The sequence below is a fragment of the Alexandromys fortis genome, unplaced genomic scaffold (assembly GCF_014885135.2).
Source record: "Alexandromys fortis isolate MF-2015 unplaced genomic scaffold, M_Fortis_MF-2015_v1.1 scaffold_12, whole genome shotgun sequence".
In the NCBI taxonomy this organism is placed as follows: Eukaryota; Metazoa; Chordata; class Mammalia; order Rodentia; family Cricetidae; genus Alexandromys; species Alexandromys fortis.
Window position 1 is genome coordinate 4,759,447 of NW_026067937.1, and position 13,621 is coordinate 4,773,067.

Genomic DNA, 13,621 nt, shown 5'->3' on the forward strand with positions numbered 1-13,621 from the left:
TTTGGACCTTGAGATTTCAGTCCGGTGCTCCAATGTGGGTCTCTGTCTCTGTCTTCTTTCATCGCCTGATGAAGGTTAATGTTCAGGAGGATGCCTATATGTTTTTCTTTGGGTTCTCCTTCTTATTTAGCTTCTCTAAGAACCCGAATTATAGGCTCAATGTCCTTGATTTATGGCTAGAAACCAAATATGAGTGAGTACATCCCATGTTCCTCTTTTTGGGTCTGGCCACCACAAGTTTCTTAAGCTTTGTACTAATCACACCCAATGGAGTACATTTGGCCTCTGTAAATTTGATGCCTTCTAGCCTGAGGAATGCCAATTGCCTACTAATTGTGGGGATTACTAAGAATCATCTAGTCATCAGGCTGGTAAAATGACTCAGTGGTCAAGAGCATCTTGCCAATTCCCAGCACCCACATCAGGCAACTCACAACTACCTGTCACTCCAATTCCTGCACACACACACACACACACACACACACACACACACACACCTCATGCACATAAACTCATAGAGGCATGTATGTGTGCACATAAACAAAAATAAATAATCTTAAAGGAAAAAAATTGAGCCAGGCATGGTTCATGCCTGTAGAGACAGGTTGATGAATCTCTGTGAATTCCAGTCCAGCCTGGCCTACATACTGAGTTCCAGGACAACTGGAGCTTCATAATAAGGCCCTGTCTCACAAAAACAAAAAACAAATCCTGTAGTTTATGCCAGAAGGAAAAAGGAAACAAATCTAGGCCAAAAAAAATTCAATCTATAATTAATTAGTACAATATAAACTACATCTACTAATATTTGCTATAGTAGAAATTAAAACATGTACAATGCAAGAATACACAGCAAACGTTCCATTAGCTATGGAAACATGGAGTATAATGCAAGAAATTTTAAGCAGATCTGCAGTCAGAGGCCTTTCACATTAACTTGGTTGCTACCCAACTTTTATTTGGAAACATATGATTCCATATAGTTGTTTTCCTTCCACAGTGGCAGTTTTCAGTTGTTGGTACAGAGACCATGTGACCAGAACAACCTAAAATATTCACCATATAACTTTTGTGGGTTTTTGTTTGTTTTGTTGTTGTTGTTTCAAGACAGGTGCACATCATTGCCTGGCTCGCTATATGACACCATATGACTCTTGACAGGAAATTCTACTGGCCATTATTCTTCTAAAATATAATGGTGAGTTGGTGGTGGCATATGCCTTTAATCCCAACACTTGGGAGGCAGGTGGAACTCTGTAAGTTCTAGGCCAGCCTAGTCTACAGAACAAGTTCCAGAACAGCCAGGGCACACAGAGAAACCTTGTCTCCAAAAAAAAAAAAAAAAAAAAAAGGCAAACAAACAAAAATACAAACAAAATACTAAAATATAATGGTGAAGGCAAAGATGAAGGGAAAAGGGAAGGATTTTCAAGCCACACTAAAGCTGCAAAACTTGGGTTCTTTATAAACAAAGCAAAGTTTTTGGAGGAACTTAAGTAGGAAGCAACATGATGAAATTTAACTGTTAAACCTAGGTTCAGGCAAAAATGGTATCAGTACCCAAGTAGTGGCAACAGGAATGGAGGAGACAGATAACAGAAATTGAGGATTATAGCACAAATAATGAAATCTAGATACAGATATTGGGGTTCAAGTTGAAGATCAGAAAAGCAAAGCAGCCAGCCACTGGCTCTTACCTGTACCTCAGACTGAAATGGCCGATTAAAGGCATGCGCCGCCGCCGCCACCACCACCACCACCACCACCACCCCCCAGCTTCTATGGCTAACTAGTGTAAGCCACCACTTCCTGACCTATATGGCTGACTACTGTGGCTAGCCTTCCACTCTGATCTTCAGGCAAGCTTTATTTATTACAACACAAATAAAATATCACTATAGAGTATGTTATCTGTACTTACATGAGGAATTAGTTGGTTGTTAAGAATATGATTGAGATTGATAGGTGTTATTGCCTGAAAGCTGTTCATAGAAGCTATTTGATAGAATTAGAGGCATAATATATAAAGTCCTCAGTATTGAAATCTACTTTAAATATTTTGTTTTTTTGAGACAGGTTCTTTGTAGTCCTGGTTGTTTGTTATGGAGATCACTATGTAGACAGGCTATCTTAGAACTCACAGAGATCCTCCTGCCTTTGCCTCCTGAGTGCTGAGATTAAGACCATTTATGGTTTTTGTTGTTGTTGATCTCTATATGTGCTGTGACAAACATGCATTCTATGCACACATACAAGTAAGTGTAAATTAAATATTCATGGTAGAAGTGTGTTGTAACATGAAGGCCTGCTAGTTGAGGTTTCTGTCCTGCCCAGTTCCCATAGCCGGAAAGCCCCAAAGAAAATCACACAGAGAGTCTGAATTAATTATAAATTGATTGGCCCATTCGCTCAGGCTTCGTATTAGCTCTTATAACTTACATTAGCCCATTATTCTTATCCATGTTAGCCACATGGCTCAGTACCTTTTCAGAGGGGCAGGTTACATCCTGCTTCTTCTGTGGTCTGGGCAGGACTCTCGAAAGAGCTTCCTTCTTCCCAGAATACTCCTGTTCTCATCGTCTCGCCTCTACTTCCTGTCTGGTTGACCCCTCCTCTACTTCCTGCCTGGCCAATCAGCGTTTATTTAAGACATGATTGACAGAATACAGACAATTCTCCCCCACCAATGTGTATACATGTGCCTGCATGTGTGCATATGGGCATGCACGTATGTGTATATTTATGAGGAAGATATATATATTTAAGTCATCATTTGTGCTTTTTGCAGTTAACAGTAGTCATTCCTTAGAATAAGAGGTCTTGGGTTCTGAATTTAAGTATACAGATTCCTCAAGTAACAAGAAAAATTTTTGTTGCATAAGTAGCATGGCAGACCACTAGATGTCACTAGTTAAGCAGCACGTTTTGACTCTTTAAGTCAGATAATATGGATTTATATGCTGATTCTGTTTTCACATTGCATGCGTGCATGCCTGTGTCGGTGTGTACATGCTACAGCACACATGTGGAGGTCCAGGGAGAACTCTTAGGGAATCAGTTCCCTCCTGCCATGCTGGATATGGGTCCAGGAATCAGTTCAGTCATCAGGCTTGGAAGCTACTGTCTTTACCCATTGAACTGTCTCACAAGCTTGTAGTTTTGTTGCTGTTATTATTTTATTTTGCTTGTGGTTTTAAGACAAAGATCTCTGTAAAGTCTGTCCTGGAAATTACGGTGTAGACCAGGCTCACCTCAAGGTCACAGAGATCCTCCTGTCTCTGCCTCCCTAGTGCTGGGATTAATAGTGTACACCACCACGCCTGGCCTTACATGATGGTAATTTTAAATTCTTTCAGAATATTTTTATAATTTTGTAGTGCATTGTGGTTAACAAACAGGCTCAATCCACTTAGATTTATAAAGTAACGATTAAATTTTAAAAATGTTAAAATATCTTTTTATATGATCTCTCTGTTACTAGGTTCTCTGGGGTTGTGAATTATAGGCTGATTTGTCTTTGCTTTATGTCTAAAAGCCATTTGTGAGTGAGTACATATGATAATTGTCTTTTTGGGTCTGGGTTACTTCATTCAATATGATGTTTTCTATTCTAGCTCCATCCATTTGCTATTTTAATAATTTCTTTACTTATGTTTATGAGTGTTTTGCCCGCATGAATGTATGTACACCATGTGTGTGCCTGGTCATGAAGATGCATAAGATCCCCTCGAACTAGAGTTACAGAAGGTTGTGAATGACCCTTTGGGCACTGAGAACCAAACCCAGGTCCTCTACAGGAGCAAGTGTTCTTAACAACTTTGTCATCTCCAGCCCTGACAATAGTTCTTTCTCTGCCGAACTCTGCTCATGCAAATACTAATTAGCTCTGTGATGAAGATTTTATAAAAATTCATACATACATTTCATTTTTATATTTTAAAAGTTTTGATTAAAAAACTTTTATTTGATATTTGCTATTATTAAGTGTGTGCTATTCAGTAGCATTAATTACATCATTGTGGTACTGTCAGGACTACTTATTCCCATAACTCTTGTCATCCCAATGTTTACTATATAAACAGTGACTTTCCATTTTCCCCTATTCCAGTTTGTGGCTTCTGGCTGTCCTAGAACTCACTCTATGCTCACACCGTGCTGGCCTCAGATTCTGATATCTACTTGCCTTTGCCTCCTGAGTACTGGGATAAAAGGCTTACGCCACCACCGCCTAGCTCCATTGCTTGCTTATTATTTGAATGGTTCCTTGTCCTTTTCTCGTTAACTTTAGAACTTTTGATATTTGTCTCTGGATTGAATATGTTTTTGAAACAGGGTCTCTGTAACCCAAGCTGGCTTCCGATTGCCTTGAATTTCTGATCCCCCTGCCTCAGTACTGTAATTACTGTGTGCTTCACTTGATCTGGCTATATTCTTGGCTTTAAGCCTTTATTACATGTATGATTTGAAATTATCTTCCCATTTTGTTTTTTTTTTTTTAAAGATTTATTTATTATGTATACAACTTTCTGCCTCCATTTATACCCACATGCCAGAGGAGGGCGCCAGATCTCTTCACAGATGGTTTGGAGCCACCATGTGGTTGCTGGGAATTGAACTCAGGACCTCTGGAAGAGCAGACAGTGCTCTTAACCACTGAGCTATCTCTCCAGCCCTATCTTCCCATTTTGTAGGGTCTCTTTTTAAATAACTTTAAATTCTGAGGGAGCCCAAAATACTGCTTCTGTTTCTTGTGCTTTTGCTGTGGTTAAAATTTCTTGCTAAATTCAAGGAAATCAAGGTCTAAAACCTCTTATGTTTTCTTAGAGTTCTGAGGTTTTAGGTCTTATATTTTAGAATATTTACAAAATAACATTCAGAGTTGAAGGTATGGCTTATTAGTAGAGCATTTGCATGGCATTCATGAGGTATTGTGTTCAATAATCTGTTGAAAAATAAGTCAGAGCCAGGCGGTGGTGGCGCACGCCTTTAATCCCAGCACTCGGGAGGCAGAGGCAGGCGGATCTCTGAGTTCGAGACCAGCCTGGTCTATAAGAGCTAGTTCCAGGACAGGCTCCAAAACCACAGAGAAACCTTGTCTCGAAAAACCAAAAAAAAAAAAAAAAAAAAGTCAGTAATTTCACTACTGATATCAGTAAGGCCTTTAAATATTGTGAAGCTGTCCAGCTTACAATAGTGGGTACAAGTTTTCTAGAATTCTAAATTTTACTTGTGATGAACTTAATTTTATCATTGACTAATACTGTCAGTTTTAGGGTTTTCTTTTGGTTTTGGTGTTGGTTTTTGAGATATTGTATGTATTGTATCATTATGTATGTAGTCCTTGCTGTCCTGGAACTACTATGTAGTCCAGGCTAGCCTTAAACTCACAGAGACCTGCCTGCCTCTGCCCCCACAATAGGACCTCAGTGCCCATAGAGGTCAGAAGAGGATGTTGGATCCCTTAGAATTTGAGCGCTGTTGAGCATTATGTAATCTATTTCTGGGAGTATTTTCCACCGCTTTCCATTTGTTCAGCATATCCTTTATAGTTCGATTTGATCTCTCTATAACTGACTGACCTGTAGGATTGTTTGGTATACCTGTAATATGCTTTATATTATATAAGCAAAAAAAACTTCATTTTCTTAGACACATATGCTGGACCATTGTCTATCTTTATTTGTACAGGTATACTCATGATAGTCATAACTTCTAATAAATGCATGATTACTGAATCAGCCTTTTCTGAGCTCAAGGCAGTTGCCCATTGAAAACCTGAATAAGTGCCAATGGTATGGTGTACATATTTTAATTTTCCAAATTCTGTAAAGTGGAACACATCCACCTGCCAGATCTCATTCCTTTGAGTACCCTTTGGGTTACTCCCTGCTTGTAATGGTGTTTGATTATAGAAAGAGCAAATAGGACATCTCTTTATAATCTCCTTAACTTGTTGCCATGTAATAAAAAACTCCTTCTTTAATCCTTTGCTATTGACATGATGTTTCTTAGGAAATTTTTAGGCCTTCAGCACACTTCCCATCAATAATCGATCAATTTCTGCATTATTTTGTACTAGAGGACCTGGCAGACCTGTATGGGATCAGATGTGTGTTATATATATGGGACAAAGGGTATTCCTGATTATATTTTGAACCTGTATGAATAATGAAGTAAATTCTGTATCAGTTGGTATAAATTCAGTGGTTTCCGTAAGTAAGACATCTCTTTCTGCATATTGTGAATCAGTAACTATATTAAGAGATTCTTTAAAATCCCTTAGCACCATGAGAATATAGCATATAATTCTGTCTTTTGGACAGAATTATAAGGGTTTTGTTCTACCTTACTTATATTTTCTGATTTGTAACCTGCCTTTCCTGATTTATTTACATCAGTATAAAATGTACAGGCTCCGTTTATTGGTGCATCACATGCAATTCGGTGAAGAATGCAAGTAGTTCTCTTTATAAGGTTAATTCTATCACTTTTGGGATAATTGCTATTAATTTCTCTCCCAAAAAATTAGCACAAGCTCCTTGCCAAGGTTTATTATCTTCACATAATTTTTTAATTTCATCAGCAGTAAAAGGAACTATAATCCCTGCTGGGTCTATATCTGCTAGTTGATGAAGTCTCAATATTCCTTTTATAATTAATTCAGAGACTTTTTCCACATAAGTTTTTAATTTTTTCTTGGTTTCTTTGGTAATAAGATCCATTCTAAAATAATATCTTCCCTCTGCATTAAAATTCCTGATTGGGAAATTCTAGGCGGCAGTATGACTAGGATACAACTAAGATTTGGATTCACTCTATCTACATGTGCTTCCTGTAATTTCTCTTCAGTGACCATCAATTCTTTTTCCACGTTAGCTATTAATTCCCTGGGACTATTTAAGTCTTTATCAGCATCTAAGGTTTTTAAATGAACTATTAGATCAGGTCTTAACCCAACAGCTGGTTGTAGACTGGAAATGTCTCCTAATAATCTTTGAAAGTCATTAAGAATCCGCAATCAGTCTATCCTTATTTGTGCCTTTTGTGTTCTAATTTTCTGTAGCCCATAACAAACTATTGCTTGCTTTATTTCTTTTAGATTGTTCATAAGTATTGGTTCCCATGCATATTCTTTGACTACCTTAGGATACTTGTGCCAGATGGTCTTTCCGAGGAAATTACCAGATATGCAGTTAACTCTGTAAGTCATCCTGGGGTCTGGCACGTACTGATGAGGCTAAATCCTGTCCTTGTGCCTTCTGTCCTAGCTCATCAATTTCATTAAATTCCTCAGTCTTTTCAAGTCTTTTTACTACTGCCTTTTTTGACGTCTAACTCTCCTGTCCAGTGTTCTATTCTGATGTTATCACTGAGGATTCCAAGGTATGAAACTTGTCCAATAAAGATAATGTCTCATCCTTGGACATATCATAACTTTTCAACAGATTTTGATAGTTAGATTCAATAGCACAATTCTTTTTTTTTTTTAAATGTCTTCCCGCCTCCTTTCTTTCTTTTTTAAGATTTATTTATTTATACATACAGTATCCTGCCTGTAGGCCAGAAGAGGGCACCAGATCTCATTATACGTAGTTTTGAGCCACCATGTGGTTGCTGGGAATTGAACTCAGAACCTCCAGAAGAGCAGTGAGTGCTCTTAACTGCTGAGCCATCTCTCCAGCCCTGATAGCACAAATTCTTTCAGATAATTTTGTCAAATTGATGCTATCCCTCTCCATAGTGTTGAGCCATTTTTAATGAGATAATATTGAAAAGAAAGCTAATTCCTAGAATCAAATAAAGGGATGTAGAAGGGAAATCTTATAAGCCTTGCAGAATACCTTCTATACTATAAGCAAAATAATTATCGAGCCTCTGGATATTATCAGTCACTTTTTTGTAGTTTTTTCAGATCTTACCTATTGTAAGGCAATTACAATAAATTGGAGTAGGTATAATAATCGTTATCAGCCAGCAGGTGTCGCAGTTGCAGCCCTGTGGCCGAGAGACGCTAGCAGCAGCAAACACCACGTGTTGCTTACTTAGGTACTGAAAAATATGCTTTGTTAAACAAACTAAGAGTGGTGATGTAGCTGATCAAACGATTCTGAGAGTTGGGGCCCAGGAAAAAGAGAAAACCTTTCCATCAGTCCATGTTGCAAATTGCATGCACTGCAGGGATCGCAGGTAGCAGTGTGTGGGTTGCGATCCAGGGAGTACTGAGCAGCAGCCTGCTGCGTCTAAGGTCCGGCTTGAGCTACAAGCATGAGAGTCAGTGCCCAATGCGCCATGTGGCTGGCGAACGGATCCCCAAAAGTGTGGACTGGTCCCTACGTTCAGGTACCACATGATGATTACAAAATAATCTTACACTAGTTCAGAATTAAGTATAATAAAGGGTTATTTATTTAGGGGAGACTTACAGATCACTGTCCTAAATCACAGTCCTCTGCATGAATGAGGAACAGGAACAGAGTCTAGCAGCCAGAAGCGAGAGCAACTGCAAGCCTTACAGCAGCGTTTTATAGGATAAGAGACCATGCCCAAGTGGGCTGGTATCTTAAAGGCTATTGGCTGAAGGAGTTCCCACAACATTAAAAAAAAATTTAAATACATGCCATTAAAATTCTGTAATAATTTTACTTGTAGAAAAAAAAGGAATATGTTTGTTCATGGGTGTCTTAATATTAAGTGTTTCGTTTTGTTTGGTATTTTGTTTGGTTTTGGTTTTTAAGAAGATGTTTCACTGTGTAGACCTTGCTGTTCTTAAACTAGCTCCGTAGACCAGGCTGACTTTGAATTCACAGAGGTCTGCCTGCCTCTCCTTTCTCCCTCTCCCAGCGTGCTGGGATTAAAGGCATGTGCCACCACTGTCCAGCTGTTTGGTTTATCAAGATTCAGTACGTAGCCTTAGCCGGCCTGGAACTTATGCAGACCAGGTTGGCCTTGAATTTATAGCTCTCCTCCTGTCTCTGCCTCCCTTCACTATGCTACTCTTGCCTACTTTACTAGACATAGAGAAATCATTGAGACTACAGCTATAAGAGGTAGCAGCAGGTGTCTAAGGTGTCTGTGGGATGTCAGAAGAGAAACTGGCTCTCAACTGGCCTGTGTGTTAGATGCCAGGCCCCACGATCCCCTGGGAAGCTTTGTATATGTGTAAGCTTTAATACCATTCTTTACTACCAGCTAAGTTCTGCTTGAGAAAGCTACCAGTCTAGGCTTTGTTCTATAGTACAAGCTTTGCAGGGCTGGCCTGGTGACGCACGCCTATAAGATCGGCACTAGGGAGGTTAATACTTTTGAAGACTGCTGGATGCAAAACCCTGCATCAACGGAACAAAACGAGCTCTAAGTAATTTGCTTTTATGTGGGAACTAGGCCAGCCTTAAACTTGGTAAGTTGCTAGACCTTGAACTCCTCTTGTTCATTCTGCCTCACCTAAGTGCAGGTACTGCCACAACTATTCATCTGGGATATTTCTGTTTCTGTACTAATGTGTAGGCCAGAGACTGGTGGCTGCTGCCTTCCTATGTTCCTTGGTACCTTACTTTTTTTTTTTTTTCCGAGACAGGGTTTCTCCATAGCTTTTTTGGTTCCTGTCCTGGAACTAGCTCTTGTAGACCAGGCTGGCCTCGAACTCACAGAGATCCGCCTGTCTCTGCCTCCTGAGTGCTGGGATTAAAGGCGTGCGCCACCACCGCCCGACTGGTACCTTACTTTTTGAGACAGGATTTTTCATTGAACCTGAAGTGTGGTGTTTGGGGAAAACTGGCTGACCAACAACCTCTAAGGATCCTCCTGTCTACACATTCCCAGCACTGGGATTAAAAGTGTGTGCCTTCTGCTGGGCAGTGGTGGAACACGCCTTTAATCCCAGCATTCAGGATGCAGACAGATTTCTGAGTTTGAGGCCAGCCTATTCTGTAAGAGCAAGTTCCAGGATTGGCTACAAAGCTACAGAGAAACCCTGTCTCGAAGGGGAAAAAAAAAGTATGTGCTGTCAAACTTGACTTTTGTTTGTTTGCTTGATTTTGTTTTTTCAAGACAGGGTTTCTCTGAGTAACAGCCCTGACTGTCTTGCAATTTGCGTTGTAGATCAGACTGGCCTTGAGATATGCCTGCATCTGCCTCCCAAGTGCTAGGATTAAAGACGTAACCATTGCCCGGCTCCCACTTGGTTTTTTAGTGTGGATAACTGAGGATCTGAATTCAGATCTTCATACTAGCACTTTACTGACTAAGGCATCTCCCCAGCTCTGCCTGGGTTGTCTCTAAACAAAGAATCAGGAAGATTTAAGTAGGAAGAAATTTTGTCTTCAGTTTTGTTTATAGGCTACTGTTATAAGGAAAAATAATATTAAAATTGTCAGGAAGCAAAAATTTAGTGTCTTATCTCTTTCTAATTTGTCCTAGAATTTGATCCTCCAGCTCCCTTTGCCACCCGTTTCCTAAACACAAGAGCAATGAAGGAAACTTTCAAGAGCTACATGGAGCTGCTTGTTAGTATTGCTTTGGATCCAGACACGATGCAAGCCCTAGAGAAGAGCAATGGTACGCCTACTAAGGAGCACACTCAAATTGGTTTTGTTTAAATGAATTTTCTCACTGGTGTCTATTTTATTTTGTTATTTATTCCTGGGTTTGGTGTTGGGTTTTTTCCATTTTATTTATTTATTTATTTTGTTTGATTTTCGAGACAGGGTTTCTCTATGAAACAGTCCTGAGAGTCCTGAAACTCGCTTCATAGAACAGATTGGCCTTGAACTCACCGAAATCCAACTGCCTTTGTCTCCCAAGTGCTAATAAGTGCTCTGTATGCTACCACGCTTGACATTTCTTACCCTAGTGCTTGCCTGTTACTTTTTTGTACATTATTTAGGTATGGCTTATATGCCAGTACTATACTGGGAAATTAACAGTCTAATAACCTCAGGTATTTAATACAATATAAAAAATGATTACTTTATTACCATTGTGTTTTTACTCCCTCCCCCTTTTGTTTTTTTTTTTTAAATATTTATTTATTATGTAGACAGTGTTCTGCCTGCATGTATGCCTGCAGGCCAGAAGAGGGCACGATTTCATTACAGATGGTTGTGAGCCACCATGTGGTTCCTGGGAATTGAACTCAGGACCTCTGGAAGAGCAGTAGTGCTCTTAACCTCTGAGCCATTTCTCCAGCCACCCCCTCCCCTTTGTTTTTTTAAGGGGAGGTTGAAACAGGGTTAAAGGTGTGAGCCATCACACCTGTCACCTTTTCCAGCATGCCCATTTTGACTTACTTCTGACAATAGGTTACACTAACTTTTCTTCCCCCTCCTTCATCTTTGCCCCAAATTACAGTGAATTAAGACTATCTCAGCTAGGTGTGGCGGTGCACATCTTTAATCACAGCACTCAGGAGTCAGAGGCAGGTGGATCTCTGAGTTCTAGGCCAACCTTGTCTAGGTAATAAGTTCAGACCAGCTAGAGTTATAGTTTGACAAATAGACTAAGGGAATCTCTAAGTGGGATTGTAAGGCACTTACCTAACTAGTGTGTGCAAGGCCTTGGCTCCATGTCTAGTTAGTACTAGCCAGAAAAACAAATCTTGTTCATATTCAGTGTTTTATAGAATTTTAAAATGTTTGTATTTTTTAGTATTATTGCTAGATAATAAATGAGGTTTAGAGAAATTGATTATCTTTCTAGTGGCATCCTTTTGTTTTACTTGAGCCAAGGTGCCAGGCATGATGATGTACACATTTAATCCCAGCACTTGAGAGGCCGAAGTAGGTAGATAAAGGTAACCTGGTCTGTATAGCATATTCCATATCACCATATCCATCGCTGTGAAGAATTGCTGCTTTCTCATTTGCTGTGATAAAATCCGCTGTGCAGGCTGACCTCTCGTTAGCCCTGGCTATCTGGAATTAGCTCTATAGACCAGGCTGGCCTTAAACTCACAGAGATCCTCTTGCCTCTGCTTTCCGAGTGCTGGGATTAAAGGTGTGCGCCACCAGTGCCCGCAAATGCCTATTTCTTAAAAGCTGTATTTTACATAAGCCAATGAATTTAATGTCTTCTAACCTACCAATGGGTTAAAGGGGAAAAAAATGGGTATTAGGAAATATTTATGTTGATAGTTTATCCTATTGAAATAAATTGTTATTTCAGATGAGCTACTTTTACCACATATGAAAAAAATAGATGGCATGCTGAACGATAATCGCAAAAGACTCCTCGTGAATCTTCATTTGGATCAGCCATTCAAGGTACTTCCACTGGTAATGCATGAGCAGACCTCTGTAGTAGTCAGCCCCAAGCAAGGAGAAAGAAAAATGCATTAAAGTCATTGTGTAATTTTATTTTTTGAGCACTGTTTTTGTTTTGTTTTATTTTGTGTTTTGCTAGAGCTGACAATTGAACCTAGAACTTCATGCATGCTAGGCAAGTGCTTTGCCACTGCTCTATACTCCTTCCCAGAACCACTGTAATTTTCTTTCTAAATGTAACAAGAGTTGTTGTTTATTGGTTATGAGCTTGTTTAGCATGTTGTTAATCTTTTTGTGTTTTATGTCTAAATTGATTTTTTTCATCATTTACATGTTATGTTCCTCCTGTAAAATTTTTTCATGATTTCCAAAAGTAATTCTCTTCAACTCCATATTCAAGTCTTATATTCCTTTTATATCTTTTTCTTTTTCTTTTTTTCAAAGATATATTTTTATTTTCTGTATATGGGTGGGTGTTTTGCTTGCATGATCTTCCTGCAAAATGTGCATGTAGTCTTACAACTTGTAAAAGCTTTCACATTGTGGGCTGGAGAGGTTGCTCTGCACATAGGATCATGTGCTGCTTTTACAGAGCCCCACATGGTGACTCACAACCACCTGTAACTCCAGTACCCTCTTCTGCCACACACACTATTCATGCATATACATTCAGGAAAAATACCACCATAAAATAGTAAAATAAACCTTGAAAATAATTTTAAGATAGTTTTAAACTTACACATTTTATCTATAATTAAAGATTAACTGGGTGTGTGATAATATAACTATAATCCCAATACTTGGAAAGCAGAGGCAGGAAAATGGGGAATTCTAGTTTTTACTGTTAATGTATCTTAATGACATAAGTTGGTATTTTTGTTACGTGAAATATAGAATTGAAAGATACTCTGAATTCAGAAAATTTATCATAAAAGCTATTGAGTCCAGAAAACTTTACAGACTTCCTTTTTAATGTGTAACATCTGGAACTATTTGATTATGTCAACATGGGCAAAGTTTATTGTTGTTTTCCGTTGATGGTAATTGTATATATTTATAAGTTCAGCATTCTTAAGGTTGAGGCAAGAGGATGACCTTGAGTTCCATGTCAGGTTGGCCTGCATAATAACATTATGTCTCAAACAAAAACGAAAAAATAATCTAAACAAAAGAAATATGTAATACAGAGCTAGAGAAATTATATTTATTATTTCAGTGAGTTGTAGAATGCTTACCTACAACACATGAGGTCCCAGGTTCAGTATCTATACAGCCCACAAAGAAAGGAAAGATGTACTCTTTTCAGGTTCATAATACCTATTTGTGGAAGAGACAGTGAAAGCTAAATTACATTCTGACCCATA

General features: G+C 38.9%; 1 protein-coding gene and 1 long non-coding RNA gene across 13 annotated transcripts in view; one reads left to right on the forward strand and one right to left on the reverse strand.

Annotated features, from left to right (window-relative positions):
• Qser1 (glutamine and serine rich 1) overlaps window positions 1-13,621 on the forward strand; it is a 61,410-nt gene that overhangs the window by 41,564 nt on the left and 6,225 nt on the right. For 4 of the 6 annotated variants that reach the window (XR_007592647.1, XM_050146975.1, XM_050146976.1 and 1 more), the window contains exons 8-9: window positions 10,417-10,554; window positions 12,160-12,257. Coding sequence is in view for 3 of the 6 variants with exons in the window: in XM_050146975.1 (XP_050002932.1) it covers window positions 10,417-10,554; window positions 12,160-12,257 (236 nt within the window). In the remaining 3 variants the exon portion in view is untranslated. Of the gene's footprint in view, window positions 1-7,099; window positions 7,202-10,416; window positions 10,555-12,159; window positions 12,258-13,621 lie in introns of those variants that run through there. The other 2 variants (XR_007592645.1, XR_007592646.1) reach the window with 2 other exon arrangements.
• Window positions 1-13,621, reverse strand: part of LOC126504588 (uncharacterized) — a 37,988-nt gene that overhangs the window by 2,000 nt on the left and 22,367 nt on the right. For all 7 annotated transcript variants that reach the window (XR_007592649.1, XR_007592653.1, XR_007592652.1 and 4 more), the window contains one exon: window positions 13,493-13,574. This is a non-coding gene — a long non-coding RNA (uncharacterized lncRNA). The remainder of the gene's footprint in view (window positions 1-13,492; window positions 13,575-13,621) is intronic.